This window comes from Grammomys surdaster, unplaced genomic scaffold (genome assembly GCF_004785775.1).
Source record: "Grammomys surdaster isolate TR1022 unplaced genomic scaffold, NIH_TR_1.0 125946, whole genome shotgun sequence".
NCBI lineage: Eukaryota > Metazoa > Chordata > Mammalia > Rodentia > Muridae > Grammomys > Grammomys surdaster.
The window spans coordinates 3,427,011-3,450,541 of NW_021620768.1; the positions used below are offsets into that span (position 1 = coordinate 3,427,011).

The 23,531-nt window shown below is 44.5% G+C and overlaps 1 protein-coding gene across 1 annotated transcript in view; it reads left to right on the plus strand.

Moving 5' to 3' along the window:
* Positions 1-23,531, plus strand: part of Nup210l (nucleoporin 210 like) — a 115,929-nt gene that overhangs the window by 47,253 nt on the left and 45,145 nt on the right. Inside the window, exons 14-17 of the mRNA XM_028753084.1 lie at positions 3,368-3,513; positions 7,454-7,675; positions 13,305-13,478; positions 22,414-22,606. Coding sequence (XP_028608917.1) covers positions 3,368-3,513; positions 7,454-7,675; positions 13,305-13,478; positions 22,414-22,606 — 735 coding nt within the window. The remainder of the gene's footprint in view (positions 1-3,367; positions 3,514-7,453; positions 7,676-13,304; positions 13,479-22,413; positions 22,607-23,531) is intronic.

Here is a 23,531-nt window from a genome sequence, read left to right on the forward strand (position 1 = left end):
TCCTCCCTCCCTTCCTCCCTCCCTCCCTTCCCCCCCTTTTTTTTGGCCAGGCCCTCTCTAACTTTGGCCGTTGACTCTTTGACCACTCTAGAGTGGTCAACATACAAACGGCATTCTGTTTAAGAGCTGCATAAACAGATCCAGCCCCCTCTTATTTTAGAGTACTACCTCTGCCAGGGAGCCCAGAGAATTTTGGATATTAGTATCTGTGGCCTCTCTTAGACTGTCCTACTGCTTGTTTTGCAACACCAAAGAAGCTACCCCATTCCTGTACCAGCCACACCCAATGCTATGAGAACCACCAGAGTTTCAGCCTAAATTGGTTCTTGCTTGGCTCTTGTGGGATCTAAACCCGAGGTTCCATCCAGGAAATCTAGAACTCGGTTGTCTGTGCGATAGATGATCCTGGGTAACAACTAGACAAGTATTCAGACTTCTTTGTTCTGATGTCGTATAGCCCTGTGCATGGGGGATGCATGGGGTAAGCCCTGTAGTACCTGCATGCCCACCAGGCCTTGGTGGGTGGTAATAGGTATTTATCGTTACCTGGATTTATCTTGTAGGTCTGGTTACAAAGATGGCTGTAGGCCCCAGGGACTGCCCCTATACAGGTGGCCAGGCCTTCTATGGCCTGTACTGTCAGCCTAGCCTTATCTCATTGCCATCTGTATGCATTGGGGTTCTCGGTTTCAGTGAAGTCTCCAATCATAGCTATGCTTTAACATAGGGTGGTCTTACCTCATAGCACAGCCAGCGTGATTCGGTTAACTCAGGTCTGGAGGCAATGGCGACCTGAGAAGACTGGACCATCGTATTCCAGAGTGCGTCAGGGCTGTCATTACTCAGTCTCTGCATTGTCCTGGTGGCTTGGGTCGGGACCTTCTTAGGAAAAGATGAATGTGGCCCACAGAGGTGATGTAGGTGGAAGGTTAGCCAGCAGGACTTTGGAACCAAGAACAATTGGGGGTGTCTGAACATGGTGAATAGGACTCTAGGATCTTTACCAGTAAGATAAAGTTTCAGTCCCTAAGTCTTTTTTTTAATAAGATTTATTTATTTTATGTGTATGAGTACACAGTAGATGCCTTCAGACACACCAGAAGAGGGCATTAGATCCCATTACAGATGTCTGTGAGTTACCATGTGGTTGCTGGGAATTGAACTCAGGACCTCTGGAAAAGAGGTCAGTGTTCTTAACCACTGAGCCATCTCTCCAGCCCACTCCCCAAGTCTTACTGTTAGTCTATTCAGCCTTCCTGCCATCATCTGTGAATCTAATAATAAGAGGATTTCTCCCCACAGCCCCGGGTACTGAGCCTAGTCATGGTGATGGGGTCCTTATTAGGGGAGAGGGAGACTTCTAGTGTATCCATCCAGTGAATTTGCATCTCCAGGATGCACAGAAGAAAGCCTTAGGGCCTCCACATTTGTTTCCTTGGTCACAGCTCTGGCAATGTCCTGGGCAAAAGTAAAAAGCTTGGTGTTTAGTCTCCTGTCGCACCAAATCTGTATTGCAGCTGTAAACTGGCAGGTACTCTTCCGACATTGTTCTAGAGAGAGGGGTCCCATTCTTTACCCACCAGATCATAGAGGTAGAAATGGAGACCCAGGAGCCAGGTAGCTGGGGTTGTAACCTGGGAAGTAGAATTGATAGTCTTTCCTGTGACCGTATTGCTGATGGCCCTGGTAAGATTAAGGGGCTGGGGGGTGGGGGGGAGTTGTAGTACAGACAGCAAGGAGGCTCATCAGGATTTGTAACTTGAGCTTGAGAGGGCTGGAAGGGTGCTTGATAGCCTTCTATTTCTCTTGTCTCTGTTGGTCTGGGGCATCCTCAACTACAAATATATCTGTGATTCAAGCGTATGTGGTGGATCCACACTGTCAACCTTTAAGGCAGTAGGTGTGGTCATGATGATGACATAGGGACCTTTTCAACCAGTCTGTAATGACCCCTGGCAGTGTCTCTTTATTAGGACCCAGTTTCTGGGCCACGGGTTTCAGAGGGAGTCTTGTTTTATAGAGAGCATGAAGTTTAGGCCAAACATATTCGTGAGCCCATTGGACACCTTTGAGATAGTCCAGCAGTTGGTGATCTTTGAACTCAGTGATGACCTCTCCTTGTTTGTTAAGAACAATGTGGGGTGGTATCCTGAACATGATTTCAAAAGGGGTGAGTCCCATCTGGAAAGGGGAGTTTTATAGCTGGTAGAGAACAAAGGGGAGAGTTACTCAGTCATTGCCAGTCTCTTTGGTCAATTTAGTTAAGGTCTCTTTTAGGATTTTGTTTATTTTTTCTACCTGTCCTGAACTCTGGCGTCTATAAGCACAATAAAGTTTTTAATCAATCTCCAGAATATTGGCTAATCTCTGACTTACCTGGGCCACAAAAGATGGTCCGTTGTCTGACCCTATCCTGAGAAAGCCCATACCTTGACAGTATGTCCTCTAAGGACTTCTTTGCTACCATGGATGTAGTTTTATGTTTGGTGGGGAAAGCCTCAGTCCAACCTGAAAAGGTATCTATAAATATCAGTAAATACTTATATCAAATTTTTCTGGTTTTACCTCTATGAAGTCTGTCTCTCAGTAGATTCTGGGTTTTGTGCCTCTGAACATATTACTGGGGTTCTTCTCGTTAGTCACTGCAGTAGTTAGCTGGCAGGCTTTATAGTTCTTGACAGTCTCAGCTATCTTTGAGTTGGCATCACTAATCTTGATATCAAATCCTGCATTGTCCAGACGCCCATGTTGGTGGAGCGATGGATCTTCTTGGATCCTCTGGAGTTGTGGTTAGGAAGGTTGCAAGTGCATATGCAGGTACTGGGAACCGAACCTGAGTCCTCTGGAAGAAGAGTCATTGCTTTTAACCACTGAGCCATTTCTCCAGCCCCAAGTTATACTTTTAATGTGTTAAAATTGTTCTATTTCTGTATCTTAATTTCTTCTTTTTTATCTTTTTGTTTTGTTTTGGGTTGTTTGTTTGTTTTGTTTTGTTTTGTTTTGTTTTGTTGTTGTTCTTGTTGTTTTCTCCTGGCTGTCCTGGAGCTCACTTTGTAGACCAGGCTGGTTTTGAACTCAGAGATCAGCCTGTCTCTGTCTTCTGAGTGCTGGGAATAAAGGTGTGCATCACCATGCCTGGCTCCTAACTTCTTAAGAAAACAAAAACCTAGACTACTTATTATTCTACTGAAGTTATGGTGGGTATGTGTTTGTTATTGGGACAGGGTTTCCTGTTGCCCAGGCTTGCCTTAAAGTTGTATCGTAGCTGAGTCTGGCTGTGAACTCTCAATTCTTCTGCAGCCACCTCCCAAGAGAGTGTAAGCCTGTGTCACTCTGCCGGCTTGAACTCATGTCTTTTGGTTGAAAGGTCTTCAGAAACCTGCAGAGATGCACTGCTCTAGTGTCCACATAGCAGCCACGTCTCCAGGCCATACTCTGGTGACTGTCAGTGTGACTGGACATGAAGAACACGTGTGGAGCAGCGCCACATTTGCTGCTTACGAACCTCTAAAGGTGAGCTGTCCCATGGAAGGCCTGGGGAACCCTGAATGCTTGCCATCTCCTCCATCTCCTCAGAACTGGCAGTCAGAATCTGTGACCTTGTTACTCACTCAGTGTTGTCTAATCTCAGCTCTCATTTCTGAAGCCTCAGTAGTGGGAGTTTATCCCTCTGAGAATGTATCCTGAATAAATTCAGAAAGAAATAGCTTTGGGGGTTTGCTTGTTTGTTTTTGAGACAGTCTCGTGTAACCCAGGCTAGCATTCAATTAGACTTGTGTCCAAGGATGGCCTTGAATTCTGATCCTCTGGTCTCTACCTCACAAGGATGGAAGGATCAGAGTACTTAGAGGAGTGCTTACTCAGACACTCTCAGCCTGTGCTCTTTGGGGATGGAACACAGGGCCTCATGCGTGCTAGGCAAGCTCCCACCAACCAAACAATATGCCAATAACCCCCTCCCCAACTGAAGCACACCCCCATCTGATGTGAGCAATGTCTTTGTCTTGCATTAGCAAATTTTAGAAACTTACCTTTCTTCTTTAATACTGACGTATATGATGTGGGAAATTACGTACATAAGACCCTTTATGGTAATATCTGAATTTCTGCATATGCATACATTGTATATATGCATCTGTAAGTACCAATCAGACTACTAGCATAGTCCCTGTTGAAGAAAGCTATTACTCAGCAACTTACTGTCCTATAGAAGAGGAGTCAGCCATATTTCTTTCTTTTTTTTTTTTTTTTTTTTGGTTTTTGGTTTTTCGAGACAGGGTTTCTCTGTGTAGTTCTGGCTGTCCTGGAACTCACTCTGTAGACCAGGCTGGCCTCAAACTCAGAAGTCTGCCTGCCTCTGCCTCCCAAGTGCTGGGATTAAAGGTGTGCGCCACCACTGCCTGGCAGAGTCAGCCATATTTACACCATGAATTTATATATTTTTAGAACATTAGCCATTATTTGGGACCATAAGGGTTGGTCTATAAATATTATGACAAGTAGTTTAAAATAAAAGCAGGGACAGATTATCCACTTTGCTTAATTCCATCAAAAATAAAAATCGAGGGGCTCGAGAGATGACTCAGCAGCTGAGAGCACTCTTGCGTAGGACCTGGGTTCAATTCCCAGCACCCAAATGGTGCCTTAGAACTGTCTGTAACTCTAGTCCCAGGGGATCTGGTGCCCTCTTCTGTGTCTTCCACAGGCACCAGAGGATGGACATCCATGTAGTACACAGACATGGATGCAGGCAAGGCAGTGGTGCACATAAAAATAAGAGATTCAGGGTTGGAGAGACGGCTCAGCGGTTAAGAGCATTGACTGCTCTTCCAGAGGTCCTGAGTTCAATTCCCAGCAACCACATGGTGGCTCACAACCATCTGTAATGGGATCCAATGCCCTCTTCTGGTGTGTCTGAAGGCAGTTACAGTGTACTCATTTAAATAAAATAAATAATTTAAAAAAATGTTTAAAAGCCGGGCAGTGGTGGTGCACATCTTTAATCCCAGCACTTGGGAGGCAGAGGGAGGTGGATTTCTGAGTTCGAGGCCAGCCTGGTCTACAGAGTGAGTTCCAGGACAGCCAGGACTACACAGAGAAACCCTGTCTTGAAAAAAACAAAAAACAAAAAAACAAAACAAAAAACAAAACAAAAAAATGTTTAAAAAAATAAGAGATTTAAAACATTAAAATCATATCTCCTCATTTTTGCTATTAAAACTGGCAAATTCTGACCCATTGCCTCTTAGAATAAAGAAAAGGTTGGCACTAATGAGAGAAGCAAAGTAAACAATTAATTTAAATTTCTGGGAAAGAAAGCTGGGAACTAGCAGAGCTGGTCGATTATTGCAGAACACTCACAAAGCCCAGAGTTCAATCCCAGCTGCATATAAAACCAGTATGGCCACACCCATGAAGTCTCCCAACACAGCTACCTAAACGGGACCTTGAGCGAGGGCACCAGTATATATGCTAAGGTGGAAGGCGGAAGGCTCCTGAAGCCCTAACACTAAACAAAGAACAACAGGGAACTAAGGAGTGTTTAGAGCTGGAGACTCTTCTTCTCCAGGGAAGTGCATACCAGTTGGTTTTTGTCTTAGGGCTACTACTATTATGACAAAACACCATGACCAAAAAGCAAGCTGGGGAGGAAAGGGTTTATTTGGCTTACACTTCTGTATCACTGTTCATCATCAAAGGAAGTCAGGCAGGAACTCAAACAGAGCAGGAACCTGGAGGCAGGAGCTGGTACAGAGCCATGGAATGCTGCTTACTGGCTTGCTCAGCCTGCTTTCTTTTTATTTTATTTTAATATTTTTTAAAGATTTATTTATTTATTTTATGTATGTGAGTACACTGTAGCTGTTTTCAGATAAACCAGAAGAGGGCATTGGATCTCATTACAGATGGTTGTGAACCACCATGTGGTTGCTGAGAATTGAACTCAGGACCTCTGGAAGAGCAGTCAGTGCTCTTAGCCGCTGAGCCATCTTTCCTGCCCCTCAGCCTGCTTTCTAATAGAACCCAGGGATGATCCTACCCACAATGGGCTAGGTTCTCTCACACCAATCACTAATAAAGAAAATGCCCTACAGGCCTGCCTACAGCTCAACTTTATGAAGGAATTTTCCTCTTTTTTTCTTTCTTTTCCTTTCTTTCTTCCTTGCTTTCTTCCTTTCTTTCTTTCTTTCTTTCTTTCTTTCTTTCTTTCTTTCTTTCTTCCTTTCTTTCATTCTTTTGGTTTTGTTTGTTTGTTTGAATAGGGTTTCTCTGGGTTCTCCTGGCTGTCCTGTAGACCAGGCTGGGCTTTAACTCACAGAGATCCATCTGCCTCTGCCTCCAAAGTGCCAGGGTTAAAGGTGTGTGCTACTACTGAGTGGCTGGAGTCATTTTCTTAGTTGAGGTTCCATCCTCTCAAATGACGTACGTTTATGTCAAGTTGACATAAAACTATCCAGCACAGTTATCCAATACCAGATGTTTAGTCCTGAAAATATACATACAAGTAACATTATACAGACTAAATGGGTTATACTTATGTATTTAGGAATATACATTTGGGGGGCTGGTGAGATGGCTCAGCGGTTAAGAGCACTGACTTCTCTTCTGGAGGTCCTGAGTTCAAATCCCAGCAACCACATGGTGGTTCACAACCACCTGTAATGGGATCTGATGCCCTCATATGGGTGTCTGGAGACAGCTATAGTGTACTTACATATAATAAATAAATAATAATAAACAAACAAACAAAAAACAAAAAAAAACAAAGGACAAAAAAAAGGAATATATATTTGTACACACATACCACCACCACCAACAACAACAAAGAAGAAGAAGCCATGAATTTGAGAGAGAACAAGAGAGAGTGTTTGTGAGAGGTTTTGGAGGGAAGAAAGGGAAGGGAAAAATGATGTGACTGTATTACAATCTCAGCCAGGCATGAGAGCACAAGCATTTAATCCCAGCATGAAGAAAGCTGAGGCAGATGAGTATCTATGAGTTTGAGGTCAGCCTGGTCTACATAGCAAGGTCTAGGGCAACTAAGTTGTTTTCTACATAATAAGAACCTGTTCTCAAAATAAATAAATAATAAAAATGAGCCCAAAAGATTATAGTCTCAAAAACAATAACTATAATAAAGAAGAGACTCTGTCTAAAAAAATTATAATTAAAAAACGCTTTGTATAACAACAACCAGGAAAGAAGAGGTCGCAAATTTGAAAGAGAGCAAGGGGAATACATAGGAGGGTTTGGAGGGAGAAGAAGGAGGGGGAAGTATTGAATTTTCATTTCAAAAGATACTATATTTTAAAAACATAGCAGGACACATTGGTAATCCAGGCACAAGGGAAGTAGAGGCAGGAGGATCAGATGTTTAAATAGTGTGGGAGACCTACTGTCTAAACAGATAAACAAAATACATCCTAACTATATATGGACTAATTTGTTTCAGGCTCTAAACCCTGTGGAAGTGGCTTTGGTGACATGGCAGTCTGTGAAAGAAATGGTATTTGAAGGGGGCCCTCATCCGTGGATCTTGGAGCCATCCCGATTTTTTTTGGAGCTGACTATGGAGAAGGCAGAGGCCATTAGGGTAACAGAAGTCCGGCTGCCAGCAAAAAGGAAGCAGAACCAGTATGTCTACCGCATCCTGTGCCTAGAGCTAGGGGAACAAGTAAGAAAACAGCCTTTTTCTATCATTAGTTTACTGTTGCAGCTTGTAGTATTATACTCTTTTTAAAGATGTTTTTAGTTATGTGTATGTGTGTTTGCCTTCATGTGTGTATATGCACTGTGCTCTTAATCACTGAGCTGTCTGTCTAGCTCCTGTCTTCAGTATTTTTGTTTTTAACTTTTAGAGTTTACTTATTAATTTGGTTTGATTTTGTTTCTTTTTTGTTTTGTTTGGATTTTTGTTTGTTTGTTTTGTTTTGTTTGAGACAGAGTTTCTCGATTTACCTCTGGCTGTTCCAGAACTTGTTGTATAGACTAGGCTGGTCTAGATTTACAGGGATCCACCTGCCTCTGCCTCCCTACTACCAGGACTGAAGGTGTGATCCACCACACCAACTAGGACTGAAGGTGTGATCCATCACACCACTCTCACAACTTTCTTGTGAGTTTCTCAAGCTTTCTGAATTGGTTTTGTTCTTTACATGTGCCCCATGTGTGACACACACATGTAAGAGTGTTTTCACACATGTGTGGGCACACATGTGAAAGTGCCTGTTCAGCCCAAAATTGACATGGGGGTCAATTCCTCAATCACTACCTATCTTATTTACGAGCAAGGTCTCTCGATGAAGGTGGAGCTTGCCAATTCCAGCTGGTCTGGGTAGCCAGCTTGCTCCTGAGACCCTGCCTCTGGTCTTGGGTTTACAGAAGGCTACCAAACCTTTTTGGCTTTTAGGTTGTTTCTTTACTCCAGTCCCCCACATTTACACAGTAAATGCTATGTCCATTGAGCTGTCTCCTCAGCCCCAAGTGTGGTATCTGTCATTGAGTTCATATTGGCTTGTGAACATTCCTCTAAGAAGAAAGGTACAGAGGTGTGGATGTGTGGATGTGGGTGCAGGTCCCTAGTGGAAGCTGGTGGTTTCAGATCCCCTGAAGCTGGAATTGCAGGTGATTGTGAGCCACCTGACATGTGGTTTGGGAACTGAAGTCATGTTCTCTACAAAACCAGTCTGCACTTCTAACTGCTCAGCCGTGTCTCCAGCCCCTGTGATGGTTAGTTTCGTTTAGAGACTTGAGTCAACATAGAATTCCCTAGGAGGGAAGTCTCAATGAGGAACCGTTGACATTAGGGTGCTGCAGACATGCCAGTGAGGGATTTTGTTTGTTTGTGAGACAGGGTTTCTCTGTATAGCACTGTGGTTGTCCTAGAACTAGCTCTGTAGACCAGGCTGGCCTAGAACTCAGAGATCTGTCTGCCTCTGCCTCCTGTGTACTGGGATTAAAGGTGTGTGACACCACCGCCCAGAGATATACTTTTTTTTTCATAGAGTTGAGACAGGGGCTTAGACTCAGTGAAAAGGGACAAGTGAGCAAGCAGATCACTAGCACGCACACACGGGCGAGCAAGCAGATCACTAGCACGCACACACGGGCTCTGTGCTTTGCTCATGATGCATCCTCATCATTTGGATGTAATGAGATTGCTGTAAGTTTCTGCTGACCTAAATCCCTGTGATAATGGACTGTGAGCCAAACAAGCCCTTTCTCCCTTAACGTGTTAATCAGGGTGTTTTGTCGTTGCCACAGGGACTGTACCCAGAAGCAATGCTTTGGTCCAGGGGAGCGGGTCCACATCCTCTCATCTTACAGAACTGAAACCATCTCCCCACAGCTGTTTTATTTTAGACCTTAGCACCCACCGTCCTTCTGTCTGTCTCTGTGACTTGGAGTCTAAGCACCTCATTTATGTAAAATCATATGCTATTTTTTATTTTATGGTTGATGTATTTTAGCACAATGCTGTCAAATCTCGGTAGTACCATGTTAGAATTTCCAACCTTAAAAAATTGTTTATTTATTTATTTAGACAGGAGCTCAGATAGGTCAGGCTGGCTTATAACCTGCTTTATAACCAAGACTCACCTTGAATTTCTTCTCATCCTAGAAGGAATGTGCTAGAATGAGAAGCATGTTTCATCCTGCTTGGCTTTCTTCCTTTTTAAGGCTTCATAATATTTCAGTGCATGCATGTGTGTGTATCCATGCGATCATTCACCGATCAACAGTCCGGCTGCTCCCGTGTTTTGGCTGTTATAAAGAAGAGCTGTGGCCGGACAGTGGTGGCGCACGCCTTTAGTCCCAGCACTTGGGAGGCAGAGGCAGGCAGATTTCTGAGTTCGAGGCCAGCCTGGTCTACAGAGTGAGTTCCAGGACAGCCAGGGCTACACAGAGAAACCCTGTCTCGAAAAACAATAAAACAAAACAAAAACAGAAGAAGAGTTGCTGTTAATGTGGTTATAAAAACATCTCAAACCAGGTGTGCTGGCTCCTCTGAGTATCTTAGGACCTGGGAGGCTGAGTCAGGAGGATTGCCATGAATTTGAGGCCAGCCTCAAATTTAGAATAAGGCAACTTTGTTTCAAGAAAGGAAGGAAGGAAGGGAGGGAGGGAGGGAGGGAGGGAGGGAGGGAGGGAGGGAGAGAGGGAGGGAGGGAGGGAGGGAAAGGAGGAAAGTTTAACAGAATATAGCTTAAGACCCTTCCCCTCAATGCCACAGTTATCAAGAAGTGGAATTGCACTGGGCAGTGGTGGCGCACACCTCTAATCCCAGCACTTGGGAGGCAGAGGCAGGCAGATTTCTGAGTTCGAGGCCAGCCTGGTCTACAGAGTGAGTTCCAGGACAGCCCGGGCTATACAGAGAAACCCTGTCTGGAAATCCCCTCCCCCCAAAAAAAAGAAGTGGAATTGCAGCCAGGCGGTAATGACACACTTTGAATCCCAGCACTCAGAGGCAAAAGCAGGCAGATCTCTGAGTTTGAGACCAGCCTAGACTATAGAGTTTCAGAACAGTCAGGGACTCACAGAGAAACCCTGTCTGGGGAGGAGCAGGAGAAGCAGAAGTAGAATTGCTGGCTCCTGCAGTAATCCTGTCGATGATGTTTTGAAGGAACTGCCACACCTCTCTGCAGCATCAGAACTATTTCACATTCCTGCCAGCCATTGTGCAGAGTCTCCTCTCTGCGCCCTTACTAACAGAAATGTTTCTATTCACTCATTTCTGCTAAGGTTTTTCTAATAAAAATAAGCTTCAAGATTAGAGATGGCTCTGGGGCTAAGAGCAATATCTCTGAAATTGTGAACACCAGTGTTAGGATCCCAGCACCCATGTAATAAGACTGTTGTGGTCCCACACACACCTGTAACCCCAACACTGAGTGGGCTGGGTTGGCATGATTGCTGGAACTTCTGGCTTACTGGAAAAAATAAACATGCCCTTTCCTTCAAGCCGCAGGGCTCCAGATTCAAAGCAAGACTCTTCCTCAAAGGAATAGAGCAGGGAGAGGTGGAGGAAGCTGCCTCCTGCCCTCTGATGGCCTCTGGGTGAAGTATTGTTAATTACTCAGTGGGTCCAACTAGTGGTGCTCATATTCACCTGGGTGTGTGGCTACTCACTAGGGTATAAGCAACCTACTAGCAGCCACATCCTCTGAAGAAGAGATACTCTCTCTCCCTCAGTAACTACCTGCTAAAAACTCCTGCTATAGAGGTCTGGGACCTTGGGGCTCCCATTCCCCATTCATACTGGAATTTTGACTATACAAGCTACCACAGTTCTTGAGTTGAGGTGGTTCATAATTGCCTGTAACTGTAGCTCCAAGAGATCATCCATCTTCTGGTCTCTGTTGTTAGTATTCTGTCTAAACTCCACCTCCGCAGTTACCTCCTCCCCACAGTTACCTGGCAACAGCCAGGTAGGCCTGCCCACTATAAAAGGGGCTGCCTGCCCCCTCCTCGCTCTCTTGCTCCTCTCTTGCCCCCTTGGCCCCATGCCTGCAGGCTTCCCTCTCCTTTCCCCCCTTCCCTTCCCCCTCTCTCCACGTGGTCATGGCCGACCTCTACTCCTCTACCTTTCTGCCCTCTCTCTCTCTCTCTCTCTCTCTCTTAATAACCCCCCTTCGTGTTGTTTACAACAAGGAAATAACTGTTCTGTATGTAACCACATAGAAGCCACTAGTCTCGTCTGTTCAGAAACTAGGATGAAGTGGATAATGCTTTCGACCACATTAATTAATTGGCTTATTTATTTATTTACTTGCTCATCTATTTACTTGTGTGTGTGCACACATGTGAGTCTGAAGGTCAGAGGACAACTTGCGGGAGTTTTCTCCTTCTACCATGTGGGTCGTCAGGCTTGCCATCGAGTTCCCTTACCCACTGAACCATCCTGCCAGCCCTGCTGCCGGTTGTTTGTATGAGCTTTGTAGTTTCATGTACTTTATGTGCACATGTGTAATCCTTTGGGAGTAACACGTGCATGGAGTGTTCGGTGAAACCCAGAGAGAACCAGTAACCCTCTTCTAATCTTCCCAAGTGCTCGGATGCAGGCTGAATACTCAATATACATGAAATAAATAAATATAAAGTAAACTCTAAACAGAAAAATAAACTAAAGTAAGACACCAATAGAACAAGATTTGTTGAAGAAAAAGACTAAAGAAATTTGGTTAAATTTATATATTTCTTTTAAAATTCATTTGTGGGGGACACATGCAAACCATGGTACATGTACCTCAGAGTGTACAAGGAGGCCATGGGGTAACTTGCACGAATCAGGTCTCTCCCTTTACAGGTGGGTCCTGGGAATTGAACTCAGGTATTCAGGCTTGGCAGCAAGTGCCTCCACTGGCTGAGCCATCTTGCTGAGCTGATGGCTCTTTTGCTTTTTGTTGTTGTTTGCTTGTTGGTTTTGTGGGTTTGTTTGTTTTTGAGACAGGGTCTCTCTATGTAGCCCTGGATATCCTAGAACTTGCTATGTAGACTAGGCTGACCTCAAACTCACAGAGGTCTACCTGCTTCTCCCTCTAAAGCCGTGGGGTTAAAGGTGTGTGCCACTATGCCCAGCTTGTTTTGGAAACAAAGTTTCACTTTATATAGACAGCTAGCATGGAACTAACTATGGAGAACAGGCTGACCTTGAACTTGCAGTGATCCCCCTGCCTCTGCCTCTTGAATGCTGGAATTACAGGAGTGTCACTGCCAGCCAAAGTTAGATATTTTAAGTTCCATTTGTCTTAAAATTTCCATAGTATGCTTTGATTTTATTTTGTGACAGGGTCATGTAATTCATGCTGGCTTCAGACTAGCTATGCAGCTGAAAATAAGCTTGATGTCCTGATCCTCCTGCCTCCACATTGTAGTGCTGAAGTACAGGTGTGCCAGGACTCCTGGCTGTTGCTCTTTGTGTTTATTCTTTTCCTGAGGATTGACTTTAGTGCCTTGAGAAAGCTAGTCTACCATTGAGCTGTATTCCTAGGCCTCTTTGTGTGTGTATGAGTGTGTGTGTGTCTATGTGTCTGTGTACATGATTGTGTAGTGTGTGGCTGTGTGCAGGCAGTCCCACTAGATTTCTATCTGTATAAAGGCCAACAATATCGTTCTTGATTACTTTCTACCATTTTTTTAAAAATTAGATTATTTAGTGTGCAGTGGGAAATCCTTTAAAGGATTTGTTTGATTATCATATCCAAAAGGGCTCCTCTGGAATTTGAATAATCCTGACACATTTAGTTCAATATGACCGACATCAAGGGTCTACACACAAATAACTCGCTGATGTTTCCTTAAAGGTTCTCACTTTACGGATTGGGAATCACCCAGGAGTCCTAAACCCTAGTCCCTCTGTGGAAAAGGTGCAGGTGCGCTTCATCTGTGCCCATCCTGCCAGTATGTTGGTGACACCAATGTACAAAGTGCCAGCTGGCACCCAGCCATGTCCTCTGCCACAGTACAACAAGCAACTGGTAAGTGCAGACTGTGCTCCTAATACACATGACACTATTGTTTCATAGGACAGGGGATCGGGGATCTCTGCTGGTTTCCACCCACAAGAGCAAATGAAGCAGGGGAAACAGGGTGTGTGTACGCGGGGAGGGGGTCAGTAGGGTGATTCAGAATCCCTGTGGGTATGAAAAACAATAACAATACACTGGGACCAGCTTTGGGGAGACAAATCAACTTTACTTTGGGTGAATCAAGAGTTATATAGTTTTGGGGAACTATATAACTTTTCTGTTTTGCTGTTTACCACCAGTCTTCATGGTACATTTACAGAAGTAATTTTTCTGATTTAGCTATAATGCAAACAGTAGATACGATAGGGGAGATACTAGTAAAACAACTTACAGGTTATTCTGAGAGAGGGTCAACTGTCTGCAGCCACAGTTCTCTAGTATAGTAAACATTTATGTCAGGGTAGACAAGGTCATAGGCAGATGGATAAGGTACTGAGATACCACATCGACATGGGGAAGCAGTCCAGGAATTTCAGGTGCTAGCTGAACTGGTTCTTATCTTTCTTACTGAGAGAAAGGAAGCAAACCTGTAGTCTAACCAAGGCTACGTGACAGTCCACAGGTATAGGGTGTGGAGTCTGGGATCCCCCACATGAAGAAAAGGAAGCCTTGCTAACCAAGGGAGTCTGCCATTTTACACTGAGCTCAGGGCTATCCTGTAATGTCAGACTTCCACCTTTGCAGCAGGACTTTCCAACAGTCTCAGATGGTTTCAGGATAAGAGATCTGAAATACAGCTTCTGTCCATCAAAGTGAGAGGCGCTGTTGTGTTTGTAGAGAATTGTAGCTTCAGAGTTGACCCTCTCTCAGAATAGCCTCTAAGTTGTTTTTCTAACATCTCCCCATCAGATCTACTGTTAGCATTATAGCTTAAGTCAGAAAATTACTTCTCCTGCAAATGTACCATGAAGACTGGTGGTAACTAAAGCCAGGCGTGGTGACACAGAGGTAATCCCTCTCTAGGCAAACCAGACTGGCCATAAACTTGCACTCTTCCTACCTCAGCCTCTTAAGTGTTGGGATTACAGATGTGTACTACTGCCTCCTCTCCCCCTGCCTTTCATACTCTCTTTGTAGATGAGGAAGACCCTGTTACTATATCCTATATGTTTTAGTGCAAGAATTTTCTCCAGTTAGAGTTCCTCTTCCCAAATGACTCTAGCTTGTGTCCAGTTGACATAAAGCTAGCCAGCCCAGGGACTAAGTGTCCTTACACTCAACAGCAACACAGCAACTGAAACACTGAAGGTGCCCCTTACCACAGCTTCCACATGTATCTGTCAGACACAGAGGGGAGTAAAGGCTCTAGAGACCAGCATCTGACAGAGCTTCTTGCCTACCCATGGTTTCTTTTTTTCTTGTTTTTTTTTTTTTGTTTGTTTTTTTGAGACAGGGTTTCTCTGTGTAGCCCTGGCTGTCCTGGAACTCACTCTGTAGACCAGGCTAGCCTCGAACTCTTGAACTCAGAAATCCGCCTGCCTCTGCCTCCCAAGTGCTGGGATTAAAGGCGTGCGCCACCACCGCCCGGCTACCCATGGTTTCTATCCAGGCAATATAAATGAATCCTCAGCCAGAGATTGGTGAGTGTGATCTGTAATGGCCAATAGTGATATAGCCAACTTAACAGATCCAGCATCTTAGAAGAGAGACACCTTTGGGCAGATCTGTGAGAGAGCTTTCTTTTTTTTGTTTCTTGGTTTTTCTTTTTTTTTTTTTTTTTGGTTTTTCGAGACAGGGTTTCTCTGTATAGCCCTGGCTGTCCTGGAACTCACTCTGTAGACCAGGCTGGCCTCGAACTCAGAAATCTGCCTGCCTCTGCCTCCCAAGTGCTGGGATTAAAGGCGTGCACCACCACCACCCGGCTGTTTTTTGGTTTTTCGAGACAGGGTTTCTCTGTGTAGCCCTGGATGACCTGGAACTCACTCTGTAGACCAGGCTGGCCTCAAACTCAGAAATCTGCCTGCCTCTGCCTCCCAAGTGCTGGGATTAAAGGCGTGCACCACCACCACCCGGCTGTTTTTTGGTTTTTCGAGACAGGGTTTCTCTGTGTAGCCCTGGATGACCTGGAACTCACTCTGTAGACCAGGCTGGCCTCAAACTCAGAAATCTGCCTGTCTCTGCCTCCCAAGTGCTGGGATTAAAGGCCTGCAGCTTGCACCACCACCGCCTGGCATGAGAGAGCTTTCAGACAACAACAAATGGTCAAAGAACAAATCACCAAGTAAATTAGAAAAGATTCTGGTGGCATAAAAAGGCCTAGCAGCAGGAAGGACGGAGAGCCTATATCTTGAGCTGCAAGCAGGAGACACAGTGGGAACACTGGAGGTGGCGCCAGTCTTTAGAAACTTCAAAGCCCACCTCAGCTCCCAGTGACACCTTCTCCAACAAGGCCACATCTCCTAATCTTTCCCAAACAGTTCTACCAACTGGGAACCAAGTAACAGACCAACCCAAGGCTTCCTCAGAGGCCCTGATAAAAGGACAAAGGGAACTTTAGTTCTGTGTCCCTGTCCATGAGCAGACTTGGCAAGGCCAGTCTAGAGCTGGAGCCAGTGCCTCCAAAGTGTCAAGGCTACAATGTCTAGGCACTGGACACTTCGGACTCTTCCCCCCTCAACTGTGGTTATCAGTTCCAAGGCAGCTGTGTACTCTTTGCCAACACTGTCTGACTCAGCTCCCTGCTGACCTTGGCTATTCTCCCGGCCCAGCAAAGATTATATGATGCTGAGCTTATTTTTTTTTTAAGATTTATTTATTTTTATTTTATGTGCATTGGTGTTTCACTTGTATGCATGTCCGTATGAGGATGCCAGAGTCCCTGGAATTGGAATTATGGACAGCTGTGAACTGCCCTGTGGGTCCTGGGAATTGAACCTTTGGGAGAACAGCCAGTGCCCTTAACTGCTGAGCCATCTCTCCAGCTCCGATGCTGTGCTTCTTAATAAACTTGCTTGGCCAAATCATCAGCTTATGCAAGATTTCTGGGTCCCAGTTTATAGGTTTTGTTTTGAGTCAGAGTCTCGGAGTATCTCTAGCTATCCTGGAACTAGCTCTATAGACCAGGCTGGCCTCAAACTCACGGACTTCATAGATGGCATAGGAAAGGGTGTTCAGACCAATCCCAATCATAGCTTTGCTTCCAGCCCCAGACCCACCACTGTGCTTTGGATCATTCAAAGCCTTGCTTCTTAGCACAGTCATTGCAGCCCCCCACTGGAGGGATGCTTCCTCCTGACCCAAGCAGAAATGTTTCACTGAGGTTTGCAATTGCAAAAGCCTTGTATAAACTGTTTCAAACAGCCTTAGCTGAAAATGGAGAGGGCAGGACACCTGGGAGTTCAAGGCCAGCCTGGCTAAATAAGAGTATGTCAAAAAAACAAAACCAAACAAACAAACAAACAAACAAAAAACCAAAGGGCTGGCAAGAGGCCTAGCTCTTGCCTCCAAGTCTGACAATCTGAATTTGGTCAACAGTATTTACATGGTAGATGGAAAGAACAAACTCCCAAAAGCTGTCCTCTGACCTCCCTCACATGCATGCCACTGTATGCATGCTTACACACACACACACACACACAAACACACGAGAGAGAGAGAGACAGACAGAGACAGAGACAGACAGAGACAGACAGAGAGAGGGAAAAGTATTTTTTATTCTCCTGTAGTAATTGTTATCATGGAAGGCTTACTACCTCAGCCTGCTAACCTAGGCCTAGTCCTGGAAACTTCTAGCCTCCATATAATCTAATCTAGACCTAGAATGTTTTCAGTCTCTGAGACTTACTACTGAATAAGCTCACCCAGTCTTTCTGAGATCTGGTTAGCTGATTCAACTCAACTGCTCTGACTTAAACTCCTCTCCAGCTGACTGATTCAATCTGTCTTCTCTCTTGCCCCCTAACTTTTTGCCCTCTTTGGCCACATACTGACTCTGGCAATGTGTTCTAATCTTCTGGCTCCTTCTCGTTCTCTGGCTATTTCTGATTTTTTCCTGTGTCTAGCTTATTCTCTCTCTGGAACCTGTGTCTGTACCACTGTTCCAGTAAAACTGCCTCTTCTTTTCTCTCTCTGCTCTCCCTTAAGCTGCCTCGCCTTCCTGTCTCTTCTTGTGAGTTGGGCGGATCCTATCTCTGACTCATTCTGACAAATCTTTCTCTGATTCATCACTTTGTCTGGCACTAAATTAGACATCACTTTCAAACATGGGTGCTTCCTTCTTCAAACTAACTTTATCTTCATTGTATGAGATTAAAGTGTATGCTAAAGGCTGAGCCACATAACTAGAAGCAGGTTTGTCTGTTTGTTTGTTTGTTTGTTTTAGTAAATAACACAATCTCAGGTTTCACAATGTGATCAAATCTCCTGCAGCAGAGAGAGAAGATGAGGAAAAGGGAGAGAGAGATGGAGAGAAGTGGGAGAAGGGAAATCTAAAACTTTCTTACTTAGGACTGTACATTTATAAGCCATGGCAATTAGCTACAGTCTGTGACTTGTTTCAAAATTTTTAGAAGCATGAGGGTAGACCAGCTGGCCATTACACTAAGAATCTTGTTGTTCTAGACAGCCCAAGAAGGAAGAGAATTGGGGTAGTGCTGGTGCTTCCCTTTAATCCTAGCACTGGAGAGGCAGAGGCAGAGTCAGGCAGATCTCTGTGAGTTCAAGACCAGCCTGATCTACAGAATGAGTTCCAAGACAGTCAAAGCTACACAGAGAAACCCTGTCTATTTTTTTTAAAAAAAAAAAGGAGGGGGGGAAGACATAAGTTTTATAAGCCAGGTGGTGGTGGTACATGACTTGAATCCCAGCACTAGGGAGGCAGAGGGAGGCAACTCTCTGAGTTTAAGGCCAGCTTGGTCTACAGAGCAAGTCCCAGGACAACCAGGGCTACATAGAAAAACCATATCTCAAAACCCTGCCACACACCCCCAAAGAAAAGAGGAGGAGACCGGACAGTGGTGGTGCACGCCTTTAATCCCAGCACTTGGGAGGCAGAGGCAGGCGGACTTCTGAGTTCAAGGCCAGCCTGGTCTACAGAGTGAGTTCCAGGGCTACACAGAGAAACCCTGTCTCGAAAAACCAAAAAGAAAAAAAAAAGAAAAGAAAAAGAAAGAAAGGAGGAGGAGGAAAAGGAGGAAGAAAAACTGCTCAGCAGTTAAGAGCATTGATTGCTTTTCCAAAGGACCTAGGTTTGATCATTTCCTGCATGGTGTCTCATAACCATCTGTAACTCAGTTCTAGGCAATCCAATATCCTCTTCTGGCCTCCATGGAGACAGAATTTTTTTCTTTGTAAGGTGTTGCCTGCCTGTATTTCTGTGCACCATCTGTGTACCTGGTACCCACAAAACATGATAACATTGAACTTCTTGATCCTCTTGTCTTCATTTTTTATTATGCTGTTCTAGGCATCAAAGTCATGTCTTGTGCATTCTCAACAAACATTCTGTTAACTGAGTTACACCCCTTGCTTCCAGGAACGTAGAATAAGGGAATCTAAAGAGATAAAGCAACAAAATAAAATATGCATCTTAGATAACCTTGTGATCAAACTTAAGACAGATATAAAGCTGGGAATAGTGGTTCACGCCCTGAGTTTTGGAGGTGGAGGTAGGAAAATCAGCCAAGGCTGCATAAGATTGGGCATAGTGTTGTACACCTTTAATCCCAGACTCACAAGTCAGAGGCAAGTGGATCTCTGTGAATTCAAGGCCAACCTGTTCTACAAAGCAAGTTCCAGGACAGCCAGGGATATTATATAGACAAACTCTGTCTTAGTTAGGGTTGCTGTGAAGAGACACCATGACCAAAGCAAGTTTTATAAAGGAAAACATTTAATTGAGTCTGACTTACAGTTTCAAAGTTTTAGTCCATTGTCATCACAGTGGGAAACATGGCAGCATCCAGGCAGACTTGGTGCTGGAAGAGCCAAGAGTTCTATATCTTGATCCAAAGACAGCAACAGGAGACTGGCTTCCTCAGGCAGTCAGCAAGAGGATCTCTTCTACACTGGGTGAATCTTAAGCATAGACCCCCCTCAAAGTCCACCCCACAGTGACAGACTTCCTCTAACAAGGCCACACCTATTTCAACAAGGCCATACCTTTTAATAGTGTCACTCCCTGTGGGCCAGGCATTTAAACACATGAATGTGGCCAAAACCTATTTAAACCACTATAAACCCTTTCTCAAAAAACCAAAACAAACAACTGGGTCAGTGGTGGTGTACACCTTTAATCGAAGCACTGGGGAGACAGAGACAGGTGGGTCTTTGAGTTTGAAAAGCAAAGCACAGGGTTATGCCGGGCGGTGGTGGCGCACGCCTTTAATCCCAGCACTTGGGAGGCAGAGACAGGCGGATTTCTGAGTTCGAGGCCAGCCTGGTCTACAGAGTGAGTTCCAGGACAGCCAGAACTACAAAGAGAAACCCTGTCTCGAAAAACCAAAAAAAAAAAAAAAAAAAAAAAAAGCACAAGGGTTACACAGAGAATCCCTGTCTTGAAAAACCAAAAGATAGATAGATAGATAGATAGATAGATAGATAGATAGATAGATAGATAGATAGATAGATAATTTTAAAAACATCAAGACAAGAAAGGTGGCTCAGCAACTAAGAACACTTGCTGCTCTTCCAGAAGACCTGTGTTCAATTCTTAGCACCCATGTCAGGAGACTCACTCCTGTAACTCCAGCTCCAGGGGATCCCTCTTCTAGCCTCTCTGGGCACCTGCAGATACATGGCTCACATACACACACACACTTAGGTATCCATGAATATACATGAATAAAGATGAAATTTTTTAAAAAAAATAAATCAATAAAAACCCTAAAAGATGTAAAAGACATTTGGAGGAATATTTTCAGAACTGAAGTGTTGACTCTGTATTTAATGACACTCCATTAATATTGTTGATGCTCTTCCTTTTCATCTTTCTGTGTGTGTGCATGTTGGCATACTTGGGCTGTGACATACAGTGGAGGTCAGAGAGCAACCATAGGGGTCAGCCTTTGTCTTCCATCATGTTTGAATCAGGGTCTTCTCTTCTTCACCACTACATCTGCTAAATAGCTACCTTGTAGCTTCAGGGATTTGCTTTTTTCTATCTCCTGTCTCCCTGAAAGGGTGCTAGGATTGCAGACATATATATACTGTACCAGAATTTATGAGGGTTTGGGGGATTTGAACCTTAGGTCCTTTGCTTGCAGCACAAGCACTCTTAAAATCCACTGCCCAAACTCTCCAGAACATATGTCAACATTCTTAAGCATGAGGTGTTGGAGAGGTGGATAAGTGGTTAAGAATTCTTGCTGCTGCTTGCCAGGCAGTGGTGGCGCACGCCTTTAGTCCCAGCACTTGGGAGGCAGAGGCAGGCAGATTTCTGAGTTCGAGGCCAGCCTGGTCTACAGAGTGAGTTCCAGTACAGCCAGGGCTACACAGAGAAACCCTGTCTTGACCTGAACCCATATCAGGCAGCTTACAACCACTTGTAACTCCAGCTCCAGAAGAGCCAATGACCACTCCTATTCTAGTTAGGGTTTCTATCGTTTCGAAGAGATTATGACCAAGGCAACTTTTTTCTCCCCTTTCCCTTCTCCCTCTTGCTCTGCTCTCATTCCTTGCTCCAGCCCAAAGGTTTTTATTTATTTATTATATATAAGTACACTGTAGCTGTCTTCAGACACCCATAAGAAAACATCGGATGGTTGTGAGCTACCATGTGGTTGCTGGGATTTGAACTCATGACCTCCAGAAGAGCAGTCAGTGCCATCTTACCAGCCCCCAAGGCAACTCTTATAAAGGAAAATGCTTAATTGGGGCTGGCTTACAGTTTCAGAGGTTTACTCCATTATCATCATGGTGGGAAACATGGAAGTATGCAGGCAGACATGGTGCTGGAAAAAGAGCTGAGAGTTCTACATTTTGATCCACAGGCAACAGGAGGAGACTATCTGCCTCATCAGGCAGAGCTTGACTGTGTGAGAACTAAAAGCCCGCCTCCACACTGACACACTTTCTCCTACAAGGCCATACCTCCTAATAGTTCCACTCCCTATGGGCCAAGCATTCAAACACAGAGTCTATGGGGGCCAAACCTATCCAAAACAACAAACCTTCAGTGAATACCTGCGCACATGTGCATGGGCATGCACATGGACACACACACACAAAGGCAAAAAATAAAACTAGAAAAAATATTTTTTCTTAAGTAAAATATTGGGGTTTTTTGTTTACATAGAAAAATGTTCTCTCTTAGGAAATATTTTTTGTGGAGTTAAAGTGCCATGATAGCTACATCATTCGGAAACAAAATGCAATAAATAAAAAACCTGCCCTGCCGGGCAGTGGTGACACACACCTTTAATCCCAGCACTTGAGAGGCAGAGGCAAGAGGATTTCTGAGTTTGAGGCCAGCCTGGTCTACAGAGTGAGTTCCAGGACAGCCAGGGCTATACAGAGAAACCCTGTCTCGAAAAACAAAAACAAACAAACAAAACCTGCCCCAGCCCCCTGAAAATGTGGAAGAAAGAAAAGAGAAAGAAAAAACACATAACACCACATGCTATCAATTGCTGACCAGGCACAGTTAAAAATACCAAAATGGAAAGAGGAGAGGAGACATAAGACCTCTCTTCAAAGATAGCTTGTCAGCCCTAAGGCTCCTCAATGTTTTAGAAGTAAATTACTGTATGCATCCATGTAGTGTGTGTGTGGACATGGTTACCATGGTTTGTGTGTGGCAGTCAGAGGACGACTTTGTGAAGTTGGTTCTCTCTTTTCACCTTTTTGTGAGTTCCAATGATAGAATCCAGGATTTTGTGGCAAGGGCCTTTACCCACTGGGCTGACCTGATGACCCCTAATTTTTATGACCTTTTATTTTCATGCAGATTCCTGTGTCCAGCTTGAGGGACTCAGTCCTAGAACTGGCAGTATTTGATCAGCATGGGAGGAAGTTTGATAATTTCAGCTCATTGATGCTAGAATGGAAATCTTCCAATGAGACGCTAGCGCATTTTGAAGATTCTAAGTCAGTGGAGATGGTAGCCAGAGATGATGGCAGTGGGCAGACCCGACTGCATGGTACCGTATACAGCTTGCAAATGCCACAGGGCGTTACTAAATTGTTCACGTTGCTTCCTTAGGAGCAATTGTTTCATTCTAAATTTTATCATGTTGTCTTTCATCTTTGATATTTGTGTGTATGTATAGAAAAACACAGAGGTAGGACTGACAGTGTTGTCCAGTGATCGAACATACGTAGAGCATATGTGAGATCCTGCATTCTATCCCCAGTCCAAGAAATCAAGAGGGGGCTGGTAGAAAAGGAGAGGAAAAGAAGAGAGGTCATTTGGGAGCCTGATCATTTACCATGTGTAAAAATGTAGGTTTGATCCTCCGTACCTCATAAACAAGATATGATAAAATCACAGATTGTCCCAGAAGCCAGGAGGTCAAAACAGGAGGATCAAGAGTCATGGCCGTGTTTCAGCCTCCATAGCGAATCCAAAATAAGCATAAACTACATAAGACCCTGACTCAAAATTACAAAGCTATGAAATACAAAGTTAATCTGAGGGAGCTGTAGACATTGCTCAGTGGGACAGCACTCACCTCAAAAGTTATGTAAGCACTCCAACCGGGAGCGGTTCCCACAGCTCCCAGTAACTCCCATCATTAAACATAACAGGATCTCCCCTTCCCCTTGCTCTCTCTCTATACCCTGTTCTTTTGGCTTTTCCTCATCTACATTGAACTAAACGTTGTCTCTAGGGAATCTAGGAATGTTATATCTTTCTTTACTCCCGGGCTGAAGTAAATATTCTGAGTCTCCTGTGGAAGCACATGCTGTAACGGGGCTCAGAAGGCATAGTCTTTAATCTCGGACTCAGGAGGCAGATGTAGTCTCTGTGAGTTTGAGGCCAGCCAAGGTTATCCAGTGAGAACCCTGTCTCAAAGAGGGGAGGAGAAGGGAGGGGAGGGGAGGGGAGGGGAGGGGAGGGGAGGG